This window comes from Galleria mellonella, unplaced genomic scaffold (genome assembly GCF_026898425.1).
Source record: "Galleria mellonella isolate WM207_F2 unplaced genomic scaffold, CSIRO_AGI_GalMel_v1 utg36, whole genome shotgun sequence".
Lineage (NCBI taxonomy): Eukaryota > Metazoa > Arthropoda > Insecta > Lepidoptera > Pyralidae > Galleria > Galleria mellonella.
The window spans coordinates 3,384,435-3,398,919 of NW_026442086.1; the positions used below are offsets into that span (position 1 = coordinate 3,384,435).

The following is a 14,485-nucleotide window of genomic DNA, read 5'->3' on the forward strand; positions in this document are numbered from 1 at the left end:
GGGTACAGAGGAATAACACCAGAGTCCTCAAGAATGACAATGCATGGGGGTATCATGGGCGAAACAGTATACTCTGTTATGTCCATGGTACTGCTCATGTCTATAGGCGAAGGTTACCACTTTCCATCAGGTGGGCCGTCAGCTTCTTTGCCTCTCTATATATCTATACAACTCAAAGTTGTATAAAAAAAAACGCTGGGGGGTATCAGTAACAGATAATAGGTGAAGATGAATGCAGGCCAGCGTGACGAATTCCACAAAAATATCACGATAGGTATATTTTTAACAATGGGGACTAAACTCTTCATTGCTCCTCTTCCATCCTCTAACAATCGCTCCTACGCCCTCTATTTCAAGTGAAGGATATAACAAATAATTTAATCTAAATCCATTCAGTAATATTTATAATAAAAGTAGGATACATCGGCAGGAGGAGAATAGGGTGGGGTCAAAAACTTGCCTAGGGGGGATAGGTACAAGGCAGCTCTGACAGCAAGTTTCATCATTTCATCATGGAACATATCGAAAATGAATTGCTGAGTAGGTTTGAATGCCGAGTTATATTTGAACCATAGGTAGATTGTAGATAGACTGAACCATAAATAGACTGTAATTTCTTCAGGCTGCACTTGTTATTTCACAACCAATAGGTAAGTAGTGACAACAGTAATTCCAGGATATCCATCTTTCTATACAAAGAAGGAAAGCACAATTATCAATAAAAAAATACAGATATTTCATTTAAATATTTCTTAAGAACTAGTATTAAAATATACAATTACATACATTCCACAAATTTTCAATACATACTTGTAATATAATAATTATAAAAAAGAATTTATGTTCTTATTTAACACGATGTAACACTGTATCAATGAACAACTATAATTCTACTGTTATTCTACACATACTATTAAGTTTATAATGAAATGCAATAGTTGGTAGTGCAAATGGTGATTTAACATTGTCAATATTACACCAAAGACAAACAAATGGCAGATGAACAGTAAAGGTTCACTTGATGTCTATGTAAAGAAAAAAAGATAATTTGTTTGCCATTCTAACTTAAATATCTTTAGATATTTCTATTATGATGCCAGTGATGTGTAGCTTAGACAGGTCTGCGGAAGTTTTTGCCAGCATATTTGGCTGCAGCGCCAAGCTCTTCCTCAATACGAAGGATCTGGTTATACTTGGCGAGACGCTCCGAACGGCAAGGCGCGCCAGTCTTGATTTGTCCGGTTGATAGGCCTACCACCAGATCGGCAATGAAAGTATCCTCAGTTTCACCAGACCTTAGTAAAAGAAATAAAATGTTTAAATGTTAATTTATTTGTTAACATTTTCATGCTGACAAAAAAGTTTAAATAATTCCTACTGAGTGACATTATACATATAAGACAAAAATAATAGTAGTGAACATAATACTGACGTTATTATGTGTTTCATAATCATCATCATATCAGCGTTTTACTGTCCATTCCTGAATGTAAGCCTCCCCCTTGAGAGGTTTTGCTAGTAGTTGCCACACTTGATTGGCGGATCAGCAACCGCTGTTAGGCTTTGGAGATGCTTTAAGAGAGACACTGCTGCCCATCTCTCGCCCTCCCTTAGTCGCCTCTTACGACATCCACAGGAAAGGAAGGGGGTGGCCTATTCTATGCCAGGACCACACAGCGAATATTGTATATTTAAAATAATAAAAATAAAACATTTTAGAAGAGCTTATATAAACAATAGCATTCAGCAGAATAACTAATATGATGATGATGATGATGATACATAAACGAAATAATATTTCTCATATATTGGCAACTATTTAGTATGTGGTCAGTATTTCAGTGCGTCCGAATGGTGTTTTTTATATTGAAAAGTACTGGAACTTTACTATGCAGGCCCCAGTGAACACCTATAGATTTGCTAGATAAAGAATACACACAATACACAAAGATAATATAAATTATAGTAATGGTACATATTTAAAATTCTCATTGCTAAATCATAAGTAATTCTATGATTTATTTTGCTATCACCTTTGTTATGTTTATTTAAAATGTATGTATATGTTGATATTTATAGAACAGACCTGTGAGATACCATAGTGCCCCATCCATTCTTCTTGGCTAACAAGTGAGCTTGAATTGATTCAGTGACACTGCCAATCTGGTTTACTTTTAGCAGTAAGCAGTTACACGCCTTCTTCTCAACAGCAGTTGCAATACGTTTGGGATTTGTAACCTGTTACAAAATACAAACATTATTTTGACCATGAAATAGAAAAAAATAAATAAAAAACAATGTTTAATAATTTGTTACTACAAACTAAATTGATGATTGATATATTGAAGTAGCCACTATGGCCACAGTTAAAATAAAATTATTATTACTATGAAAATGAATTTTCATCAATTTGTTAATTATATTTTTCTATTTAAATAATAATAAATGATTAAATGTTTGAATGTACAGATATAAAAAAATATTCAAGTCTGTAGCTGTTAATGTTATATAAATGTTAACAAAGCCAAAGTTAGTAATAGATAGACATTGCATTCTAATTAATTATTCAAAAATACTAACAGTAAGATCATCTCCAACAATCTGTATGGGAGTACGAGATGTGAGACCACTCCATGCTGCCCAGTCATCTTGGTCGAAAGGATCCTCAATGGATACCAATGGGAACTCCTTAATAAACTCCAAATAAAGGTCAGCTAATTTGTCTGATGGCAAGTAGTCAGCAGGATTCGACTTTGGATTCTTGAAGTCCAGATCATAAGTACCATTTTTGTAAAACTCCGATGCAGCTACATCCATTCCAATTTCGATCTATAAAAATACAGAAAACTTAAGAAAAATAAAGAATAACTAAAGGAATCACCTATGATTGAGATTTTAGGAAAAGAAAGTTGGGGAATATTAAAGTTTCCATTTCATGTTACCCCCCCCACCAGGGTATGAAAACACTGAGTCTGGGATTGAGGTCTCAGAAAATCTATTTTTAAAATAAATATATATAATACCTTGCCAGTATAACCAGCTTGTTGAATAGCATCCTGAATTAGGAACAGAGCATCCTTATTGTTCAGAATGTTTGGTGCAAAGCCACCTTCATCACCGACAGCTGTAGAATCTAAACCAAATTTCTCCTTAATAATCTTTTTGAGGTAATGATATACCTCAGAACCCATACGCATCGCCTCACTGAAACTGGTGGCTCCTATAATAGTAGAAAACTATTATAATGACTGTTGAAATTTAAAAAATGAATTCCAATTGACATAGGCAAATGAAAATAATTAACCTGTAGGCAAAATCATGAACTCCTGCATAGCTAATTTGTTGCCAGCATGTGATCCACCATTGATGACATTAAAAGCTGGTACTGGCAGTACAATATTATTATTGCCTGACAAGTCAGCCAAATGTTTATAAAGAGGTACACCCTTACTGGCGGCACCAGCTTTGGCAACAGCCAAGGACACGCCCAGAATAGCGTTAGCACCAAGTTTTGACTTATTTTCTGTCCCATCCAAGCTAATCATAAATTGGTCAATCTGTAATGATAATAATTATTTGATTATATACATTCTACACAATTAATTATATAAGATTATTGTGTATATTGTGTTGATTATGTATTATATATAGGGTATATATTTAGTGTATATAATGTAAACAGAATACTTCACCTCATTTTGCTGAGTGACATCAATATTCTGCTTGAGAAGTGCAGGTGCAATGATTTCATTGATATTTTTAATAGCTGTAAGGACACCCTTTCCATGGTATTGGTTCTTAATATTGTCTCGAAGTTCCAATGCTTCATGAACACCAGTAGAAGCTCCAGAAGGCACAGCTGCACGGAAGAGACCCAGTTCTGTCACCTAAAGGTAAATTAAATGTATATTAAATTTGTCCTGTCTTTTTTATTTTTTAAAATCATGTAATCTATCACATATTCAGACCATTCATTTGAATCAGCTAGTTTCATTTTGGTCAAACTCTGTTCCACCCTGTATAATGAAATACCCTTGAAGAGTTTGAATTCATCCATTCCTATTCTGAATTTCATAATAATAAGTAATCCTTTCTTAGAAGAAATCTCAGTAACAAGAGAAATTTAATTTGATGGTTCTATAGCCCTTCAAGTTTGAAGTTTATGAAGAGGGTGAGTGTGAATACAAGATGTTTATGGGAGTTTGGATAGTTCAGCAGGAAAAGCAAGAGAGTATATGGGGGACACCTTTCTGCCATAATAAAGACCTTACACATATCATTCGGCAGCGGTACTGCGCACGAATATGATGGGCTATAGGATAAATGGTGAGTGTGAGAGAAGGTATAGAAACAGATTATAATACAATTAAAATACCATACAGTATACAGACATATTAGTCCTTAAAAATGGTATGGAATGATGGACATCATAGTGTATTCTGTGACTGTGGTGGGTCATCAACTTGTTGGTTATTTCAAATTTCATATTCAAAAATAACTGAAATATGCAATATGAATGCAAAATGATAGCACCCAACTGGAGTTTTGCTTTTGTTTTTTGCGAATTTCGGTAAAATTTTTAGATGTTTCATAAAATACTAATTTTGACACGCGATTTCATCGACAGGGAGTTCACCCCCATGCCTTAGAGCCCAGTTGTTTGCAAACAGTGTAGTTTTGGAGATGTTTCCTCCCATAAACACACAGGTTATGGAATGAACTCCCTGTAAAGGTTCTTCAAAAAAGGAATCAGTAACATTCACATAATGCCACTGGTTTTGTAAGCTCTCATAGGCTATGGTAGCTGTTATCAAGTCGGCCGTATGCTTGTTTGCCATTTTAGTGTTATCAAAAAAATATTTTGTCCATGTGATCAGGATAAAAAATAGCCAATATCCTTCTCCATCCTATATAGTATGTGTATAACAAATTTCATAGTGTTAAGCCATAAATGGGGGGGAAAGGGAATTAGTAATGGAGACTGAAAATCCCATTGCTAGAAAAAAAACCCAACCAGGTTGACCTTCTCGCAGTCCCCCCTGGAAATTATCATGGTTAATTCCTGATGAATTCATCATGATGGGCTAACTGGCCTGTTTTCATTCTCATCTAACATCCTTTATTGGTGCTCCGCCAGTATATCCCGTTAGCAAAACCGGGGTTACCATTTCATTTTCATCTATCAAAAAAAAAAGCCATGAATGTATTAAAAGTAACAAACAAACTCATTTCACATTTATAACATTAGTAAGGATTAAACTAAAAACATCCAAGAACTAATTTTCTTAGCCACTTCATCCTATGGAATATCTATGGTGCCCGTGATTTTGTTATTTTATTCTATTGTACAAAAGAAAGAAAAAAATAAGATCGAGTATGGTAAGATGTTTCCATTTTGGTATCAGCCAGAACTAAAATAGAAAATTGGTTCCGGTTGTGAAACCCAGTTTCTATCAGACATTGCAAAATATTTAACATTTGCCAACTTACCAAGTCCACTTCAACAGTAGGATTACCACGGGAATCAAAGATTTGACGAGCCTTTATTGACTTGATCGGCATTTTTTATCTAGTATTTTAACAGCTGCAACAATAATACAATAAAATATACTTTTTTCTAGTTTATGAAATATGAATATGAATAATGTTTCAGTGTCACTAGTAAAATACTCCTTTAAAAGGGTGATGATTTCTAAAATATACCAATAACAAATTCATCTTCAAATATAATAGTATTTTTAGTAGAAGTACTGCTACAGATTAATTTGATTTGGTGTAATACCAAATTCAATTCATTCAAATTATTAAAAAATTCCATTAAATAGCTTTTTATAACAAATTTTTTTTTAATAAAGTGCTAATAAAAAATAAATAAAAATATAACGAATGTACTAATCACTTGTCATAAGGGACAACCATAAGGCAAACCATAAGGACAATACTAGGACCAAATATACATAATCTATTACACTACATCATCACTATCAGATTTCCATATTTTTTTTTCCTAATAAATACCAACAAATATTGCCTTTTTAAATTTCATGATTAAAACAGTCTAAATAACAAATTTAACAAATAATCAACATTGTAGAATAGTACATTGTAATAGTCATATTAAATAGTTGTTATAATACATAGTCTATAATAATTAGATAGTATATTCAATTTATAAAAAACTATATCACTTTATTATAAGTACGATTTACTTGTATTTTAATAGTAATCACTCGAAATTATAAAATAGTGCTTAGAGAACCGGTGACTTACGCAAGGTCAAACAAGGGTGTAACTTTAATTTTTTCTGAACCCTAGTATCAGTTACTAAGTATCTATTTAATTACAATGCATACGTTGCGTTATATTTCTAAAGACATAATAGAGAAATTTCCATTTACAAAAAAGTTATACTAACTTGGGCTGAAAATATTACTGAGAATTTAAATTACAATATATTATATTAAAAATTCATTAATCGATTCAATTATATGGTGAATGAAGAATAGTGTTTGATAATTTTTAATATATTAAATAAATTTACTTACCACAAATTATTAGTAAAAAGAGTCTCAAATTCGTCAAGCAGCAAAAGGTTATCCTTATCATACAACTACCAACAGTTTGCTGATTGTGATTGGTCGTGATAGATGTCAGCTACACTGTTTTGACCTTCACAAGGTGAAATTAGTTTAGAGAAAAACCGCTAAAGTCCGATATCCGCTAAATCAAATGCACGAAAATTGGTGAAAATTTAAGAACAAGAAGTAGCATATCTTTTAACAAAATCATCATTATATCAGTCTTAATTGTCCACTGCTGAATATAGGCCTTCTTCATAAAGAAAAGTTTTGCCGGTAGTTGTCACACTTGATAAGAGGGTCGGCAACCGCGGTTAGGCTGTTGGTAATGTTTTAAGAGGAATGCTGATGCTCATTCCTCGACCATTTCTCATTCTTTTAGTCGCCTCTTACGACATCCACTGGAAAGGAAGAGATAAGAAAAAGGAAACCCATATTGTTCAGGGTCCATACGGTTAAAAATTTTTTATAAATCACTATAACAAATTATTAAAATGTGTAGTTTATTAAAATTAATTAAAAAAGTATTATTATGTGTTTTCTATGCTTAATATAATAACATTTTGCCAACCTTTGTATTCGTATTACGTCAAGTCAATCTTAATATTAGTATTATATATCTATGCCTAAAATCGATTAACGATCTGAACAAATGACGATACCACAGAATAAATAATCACTATGTTGTGAGAGTTGCAATAGTCTACGAACTTATAAAATGCATGTTGCTTTTTCGAAGTTCAGACTGACATTTATTTATTTACTATAATTTAATAAAAATCTAGTAACATATAAAAATGGTTGATAATGATAAAGAAGAAAATGGTGAAGTTAAAAAACCAATTGTAATAAAAAATGCTACTGACCTTCAAAGGCTGAAATTAGAAAAACTGATGAAAAACCCTGTAAGTCGATACTTATATTACGATTAATAATTTTCAATCATTTTGGTATTCATCGACATGAATTTTAATGTTATTATATTTTTAAGGAAAAACCAGTAGTAATACCTGATCCGCCAAAGCCAAAATCTTTGCCTTCTGCGCCAGATTTCGTCCGCAACGTTATGGGATCCAGTGCAGGGGCTGGTTCTGGAGAATTTCATGTTTATCGACATTTAAGAAGAAAAGAGTATGCTAGGCAAAAATTTATACAAGAAAAAAGTGAAAAGGTAATGTAATTCTTTATTAATCCTACTGTATTATTATAATATGAAAGTTTTTGAGGATGTATTCTTATTATACTATAACCCAAAAACTACTAAACGCATTTTAATGAAATTTGGTACACAGATAAATACAAACTATTTTATCCTAGCATATAAGATACTTTATATATGGATTAATGTAGGAGGAGCAGTGGGATACAACTAGTTCTTACTTATAGCCCCATTGTATATCTTAATAGTAACATTAGTGAGACGGGATTATTAGGAATGAGGACATAATTCCTATTGCTAACAATGTACCTTGTCAGGTCGACTTTCATGTGGTTTCCTCTGGAGGCCATCATGATTAATTCTTGTAAAATCCATCACAATGACTTAACTGACCTGCTTTTATCTCCATCTACCATCTGTCACTGGCACCATTCTATATTCACCCATTAAAAAAAAAGTTAACAAAGTTTTGTTCAAATTATAGAAACATTAAATGAATTATTTTTTATTTGTACTATATTTGGTCATCAGTATTGTCTTATGTTCAACTTAATTATTTGTTTATTTACATTTTTATTAAGTTCTGTGTCCAGATTATAGGAATTAAATTACTATTATTAAATGTACAATAAATTGCTCCTATCATCATCAATTCAGCCATCCACTGCTGAACATAGGCCATCCCCATAGACTGTTATAAGGAACGGTCCTAAGCCGTTTGCATCCACTGACTTCCTGCAATGCATTTAAAGGTGTCACTTCATCTAGTGGAGAGTCATCCTACACTGCATTTGCCTATATGAGGTCACTACTCAAGAACCTTTATTCCCCATAGTTCATTGATTTTTTTAGCTATGTCAATAGCCCATTGCCACTTTAGCTTACTTATCCTATTTATAATACTATTATCAGCAATTTATTAACAGTATATCCATATTACATATTCTTAATTATGACTAGAAAATCTAAGGTATTTGTTTTTCTAGTCATAAAAAAAGATTGTATTAATAAATAGCCACCCACCCCAGCTTCCCATGGGTGCAATGTAATAATGGATACTAAATATACCTATCTACTACAGAATGCCCTTATAAACAATGTTTACAGCTTGTTTGTTGTTTTTTTTAATGGGTGATAATGGAGTGGTAACCCCACCCGCGCTATCAGTATTCACCTGCGGGGCACCAGTGAAGGATGATAGATGAGGATGAAGTAGGTTAGCTAGCCCATTATGATGAATTCAATAAGAATTGTTCATGATGGTTTCCAAGGGGAACCACGTGGAGGTCGACCTAATAAGGCATATTGCTAGCAATAGGCCTGTGAAACTCCATTGCTTACAATCCCTCCCCCCCTCCGCTTTTTTTTGTTATTAGCCAATACAAACATGACAAAGTGCAATAGGGCGAAGTGCGGCCTTCGACCCACTTTTTATAATCTCACGCCGCCGGCCGGGCCGGTACCGCCGCACCACTATATTCCTGCATTTTAAATCTGTAATATCTTCGGAAATATTCATGTAAATCACATGCTGTAAAGAACCATAATGATCTTTATTAAATAGACAATGTATTTAAGGTACTTAATTGGATAAAAATTAATGCTGTATTGCTTAAAATTACTTCATGAATAAGCTATTTTCCCGTAAAATGTAAAGGATAAAAAATGGTTATTGTGGGTTATCCTTAAGAGATAAGCATATGTCATCGCGGAATTATTTGTTGACCTTTTTAAGGTGTACAATACTGTAGTACATTATTTTGATGTATCTCGTGGGATTCAGCTAGCGTTTGCAATGTAAGCCCAAAAAATGTGTTTATTTACGATATCACATTAGAAACCTCTAAATTTATCAATGTTTCTCTACAATATTATGCATGTATTATACATATAAACCATCCTCTTGAGTCACTCTATCTTTTAAAAAAATCCGCTTTAAAAAGTTGTAAAGATTTAAGCATACATAGGGACAGACACAGCGACACCGACTTTGTTTTATACTATATAGTGATAATGATGATGATAATCAAAAACTAGATATCACTAAAGTTCAACATAATTCAATCTAATGGCAAAACAATGTTCACATATTTAATAAAAATGTTAAATATAACTATAAAACATATCTACAATAGTATAGTTATATTATTTATATTCAAATTAATTTTAACTTTTTTCTAATTTATAGGAAAAACTTGATGAAGAATATCACAGAAAGATTGAGGAAAATAAAAAAATTGCTGAAGAGAAAACAGCAAAGAAAAGGGCAAAAAGATTAAAGAAAAAAAGTAAAGCTAAAGTAAAAGGCAAAATACGAAAACTAGATGATACTAAACAAACAGTATCTTCCCAGTCAGATAGCAGTAGTGAAGAGGAAGAAGAAGGTAAAACACAAGAAGACAGTGAAAGCAATAAACACAAGGCAGCAGAAGAAAAAGAAGAAACAACAGTTGTATTAGAATAAAAGAATCTTTGAGATATCACAAAATAAATACACTTAATTTGTTTTATAAAAGGTTTGGTTTTTTCATTTGAGTAATAAGTTAATAATTTCGCGTTGTTTACACATATTTTAAATGACTTAACGCAATGAATAACCTTTGCAGGTATATAGTACCTACATACCTGTTTCTTTATTACCGACGTTTCGACGTGGATTGCACCACGTCGTGGTCACGACAGGACTGAAGTGAGCGGTGTCTTCGTCTAGCAGCCCGCGCAGCCTTGGCATCCTCATAATGTCACTTTTATTATCTAGATCCATCCTACAAACCTCACGGTACCCATACTGCGTTTATAAAAATTATCGCGTGTTTTTAGTGTATTAATCACTGGGTCCTGGTCCCATGCTGTTAAAAGCCTTTATCCATTTTCCCTATTGATTTTTTTCTAATTTCAATTGTTTTACGTATTATCCGAATATAACTTCGGGTCATGCAGCTCAATCCAGTGATTAGTAGAGCTATTTAATAAATGTTATGCGATCGCCGATTTATTTGTTTGCCTGTTTTTGACTGCCGCTACCTATGTGTTCATTGACCCTTTCAGCTATGGTCCGTTTAGTTTGGCCTATATACGAGCTACCACAGCTACAGTCTATCTTTTAAACGCCTAGTATTTGTTATTGAGGCGTACCTTTAAGTGAGTGCAGAAGTTTCGCGATTTTTGAGAGTAGTGTGTATACAGTTTTTATTGAGTATTTATTCAATAACACTCTAATATTGTTCGTCACTCTTTTACATACATAATTTCTTGTTACCTACATTATTCAACTAACGGTACTATTTTCTTGCAAAGGTAATCGGTTTAAGTCCCAATTGTGTAGGTATTTAAATAAAATTAAATATTTATATAAAATTACATTATGTCATTCCTGTATTTGTAGATCTTTTTTTTAGGCCATCCCAACATAAAAACACACATATATATATCGAGACTGTATTAAAAGGAAAAAAATAAACAGACACAAATAGATACTATATAGAGAATTAATTACTTAAAGAGATAAAGGGGAATAGGTGGTATTGATCCGGAAGAGACATGCTCACCCAATTGTGATGAGCTTTGCCACCAAGGTCGTGTAGGTAAGTGGCCATTGCTGCGCGTACAACAAGGCAAAATAATAATTCTGTTAAGAAATAAAATCTCATTAATATTTTTATGAAAAATTATCAATTTTGCGAAACAATTCTAAATTTCACAAAATAAGCATTAGGTGTACTATACTTGTCTACTAGTTAAAGATCGGGACTGAATTATTTACGGTCCTTATTGATGTAGTTTTTATTTTCCAACAGACTTCAATAATAATGGAAGTGCTCAATATATATATTAGATTTGTCCATATATAAGTAGGCTTTTCAACTTCAACAATTTTTTTTATTCTTTTTTAATGGTTTTTCAGGATTATTCCCATCTTGGTCGTGTATCTACAGATTTTATTAAATTTATACTTTTTTTTTTATTTGTTAACACATAAAAAATTTATGTTGATCTTGTAAGCAAGATTATATACTTTCTCAAGATACAAAATAAGGTACATACCCTAAAACCAAAATGGCAATAACTACTAATGTAGCTGCAACTATCACAAGAATTTCCCATAATTCAAACATTTTTATGCCAAAATTATTCCAGTGCGTTGGTTAGGCGCCAAGAATTTATTAAAATAGAAATATTTTAAAACTACCTTCCTTTCAGATAATAATTAGATATGCATGAATATAGCCACGGAGCAAGTAATTACTAGGTTATTATAGATCATCTTTTATAACATGGAAAATTTAAATTATATTTTTTTATCCTATCTCTACAATCATTCGCAATCCCTTAATATTCCTAAAGTCTCCGTCCCGTAACAAATATTAATGTCTTATTAAACTATTGCAAGATTCTGCCTTCGGAAGTGTGTTAGTTTGGCACATGTTCGCATTTTTTTACTGTTTTAAGCTTCTAATTGTGCTGAGATTTTGTGCTTTTGTCCCGATTTGGTGGCAGTGTAAGTATTTGAGTATATATATATATATGTGACCCATCTCCATTGTAAACATGATGGAGATGGGTGCGGAAATGGGTTACATCGGTAATATGCCGCCTTCGTTTAGGGCATGCTTGTACCCCTACATTCTTACACAAGATTATAGTACGTGACCACTCTTTATGTGAATGTGGTTTAGACGAAGGAACGCTGGAACATCTGTTTTTTGACTGCTCAAAACTGTTACCCCATGAGATACCCCGTCCTATCAATATTCCATATCTTTTAACGTTAGTCCACTCTCCATCAGTCAAAATACTAGCAAAATTTGTTGCCCTAAATAATTTGAAATTATAGTAGACTCCCTAAAGTCGCATTGGCCTTTCATGTTGTCCCTCTTACAGGTATCGTCTCTTTATTATTAATGTTACCTGTACTAACACTTGTCAATTCACCCTTATTGGTACTAATATTCTGTATTGTATTCGTTTTTAGCATTCAATCTCAACACCAAGCCATACTGTTCACTACCGGCCAGATTCAAGAACCACAGAAACAAGAATATCTCACCGTGCATTAGACCATGATGTTGGCGGAATCACTAATCAAAATTGGTGGCAGCCATTTAAATTGAAAGAAGAAGAACTATTGCAACTTATCATTTTACAGAATCCATTTTGATTTTATAGTAAATAATGATATAAATATATAAAATTATATATAGTTATATAGAATATATTTAGAAGTTCTATTGGCAGCTATACACAACGTCGTTAACACCACATACCAATACAAATAACGATCTAAAGTAACCCGACACTATACCGATGATATCCTGGACGTCAGTTTGTAGAAGATTGAAATGGCTTTGAAACAGCTTAACAACGGGAAGGACGGAATAATAGCAGAGCTTTTGAGAGAGAGTGGAAAACCTGTACTTCTAGTCCTTTAGAGGCTATTTAATTTCGTCATCCATAACATTGTTATGCCAGAGGTGTAGAGAAGTGCGGTAGTCCTGCTCTTCAAGAAGGGTGACAATACCCTATTGAAGAACTATATACCGATATCCCTACTGAATCGCGTCTATATACTGTTTTCTAGAGCCCTGACCAATCGTCTTACGCGCAAACTCGACGACTTCCAGCCACCCGAATAAGCCGACTTCCAAAAAGGCTTTGGTACCATAGACTACATATATATGCTACGGTAAATTACATAGAAGACCGAAGAGTATAATCTGCCACTATGTCTGGCGTAGACTATGAAAGTCTTTGATTCGGTCGAGACATGGGCGGTACTACAGTCCCTCCAGCGATGCCAGATTGACTATAGGTATATTGAAGTGTATGTACAGTAAGGTTACGATGTCTATCCGAGTACGAAACCCATCCCAGTACAGAAAGGTGTAAGACAGGGTGACGTCATATCCCCGAAACTCGTCACAGCTGCTTTGGAAGATGTTTTCAAACTTTTGGACTGGAAAAGATATGGTATAAACATCATCACTCACCTTCGATTTGCCGATGACATAGTAATTATGGCGAAATCCCTGGAGGATCTCAGTACTATACTCAATGAGCTAAATGATGTTTCTCAACAGGAGGGTCTTAAGATGAACATGGACAAGACTAAAATCATATCTAACGTCCATGCCATACCTATACCGATTATGATTGAGAACACTACTCTCGAAGTTGTCGATGAGTATGTATACCTGGGACAAGTTGTCTGAATGAGTAAGTACATCTTCAACCGAGAGATCAACCGACGAATCCAACTTGGCTGGGCAGCGTTCGGGAAACTAAGCCACATCTTTTCATCTACACAATTTGAAGACGAAGATCTTTAACCAATGCATGTTGCCAGTGACAACTTAAAGAACTGAAACATAGTCTTACACGATTGCCCGTATGCAAAAACTTCAAGTTACTCAGCGGGCTATGGAGGGGGTTATGCTCAGTCTCTTTGCGTAATAGAATCCGAAACTAGGATATCCGCAGAAGAACTAAAATAACCGACATAGTCTGAAGGATAAGCAAGCTAAATTGGCAATGGGCTGGTCACATAGTTCGAAGAACTGACAACCGATAGGGAAGAAAGGTTCTAGAGTAACGACTGCGTACGGGTAAACATAGTGTAGAACGACCACCCACTAGATGGAGTGACAACCTGAAATGCATTGCAGGGAGTCAGCAGTTTATTGTTATTAATGACTATGGAGTCTATGGGGGAGGCTTATGTCCAGCAGTGGATGGATAATGGCTGAAATGA

General features: G+C 33.7%; 2 protein-coding genes across 2 annotated transcripts; one reads left to right on the forward strand and one right to left on the reverse strand.

The window, feature by feature from the left end:
• Positions 1 to 735: 735 nt before the first annotated feature.
• LOC113520526 (enolase) lies at positions 736 to 6,686 on the reverse strand. The gene is made up of 8 exons (XM_026905881.3): positions 6,546 to 6,686; positions 5,491 to 5,584; positions 3,693 to 3,887; positions 3,305 to 3,557; positions 3,024 to 3,220; positions 2,581 to 2,829; positions 2,087 to 2,238; positions 736 to 1,295 (listed from the first exon to the last, which is right to left on the reverse strand). The coding sequence occupies exons 2-8, from the start codon at positions 5,560 to 5,562 to the stop codon at positions 1,112 to 1,114; spliced, it is 1,302 nt and encodes a 433-aa protein (XP_026761682.1). The 5' UTR covers positions 5,563 to 5,584; positions 6,546 to 6,686; the 3' UTR covers positions 736 to 1,111.
• Positions 6,687 to 7,253: 567 nt separating this feature from the next.
• On the forward strand, positions 7,254 to 10,728 carry LOC113520634 (PRKR-interacting protein 1 homolog). The gene is made up of 4 exons (XM_026906027.3): positions 7,254 to 7,483; positions 7,570 to 7,749; positions 9,926 to 10,253; positions 10,344 to 10,728. The coding sequence occupies exons 1-3, from the start codon at positions 7,376 to 7,378 to the stop codon at positions 10,199 to 10,201; spliced, it is 564 nt and encodes a 187-aa protein (XP_026761828.1). The 5' UTR covers positions 7,254 to 7,375; the 3' UTR covers positions 10,202 to 10,253; positions 10,344 to 10,728.
• The last annotated feature ends 3,757 nt before the right edge of the window (positions 10,729 to 14,485 follow it).

What these genes read in the sequence shown, in the direction of transcription:
- LOC113520634 (XM_026906027.3), top strand. Translation starts at nt 7,376, where the DNA reads ATGGTTGATAATGATAAAGAAGAAAATGGTGAAGTTAAAAAACCAATT. An exon ending in AAAAACTGATGAAAAACCCT is followed by an intron (nt 7,484 to 7,569) that starts GTAAGTCGATAC and finishes TATATTTTTAAG; the next exon opens with GAAAAACCAGTAGTAATACC. An exon ending in TACAAGAAAAAAGTGAAAAG is followed by an intron (nt 7,750 to 9,925) that starts GTAATGTAATTC and finishes TCTAATTTATAG; the next exon opens with GAAAAACTTGATGAAGAATA.
- LOC113520526 (XM_026905881.3), bottom strand. Translation starts at nt 5,562, where the DNA reads ATGCCGATCAAGTCAATAAAGGCTCGTCAAATCTTTGATTCCCGTGGT. An exon ending in AAGCTGGTTATACTGGCAAG is followed by an intron (nt 2,830 to 3,023) that starts GTATTATATATA and finishes GTATTTTTATAG; the next exon opens with ATCGAAATTGGAATGGATGT. An exon ending in GGCACTATGGTATCTCACAG is followed by an intron (nt 1,296 to 2,086) that starts GTCTGTTCTATA and finishes TCTTTTACTAAG; the next exon opens with GTCTGGTGAAACTGAGGATA.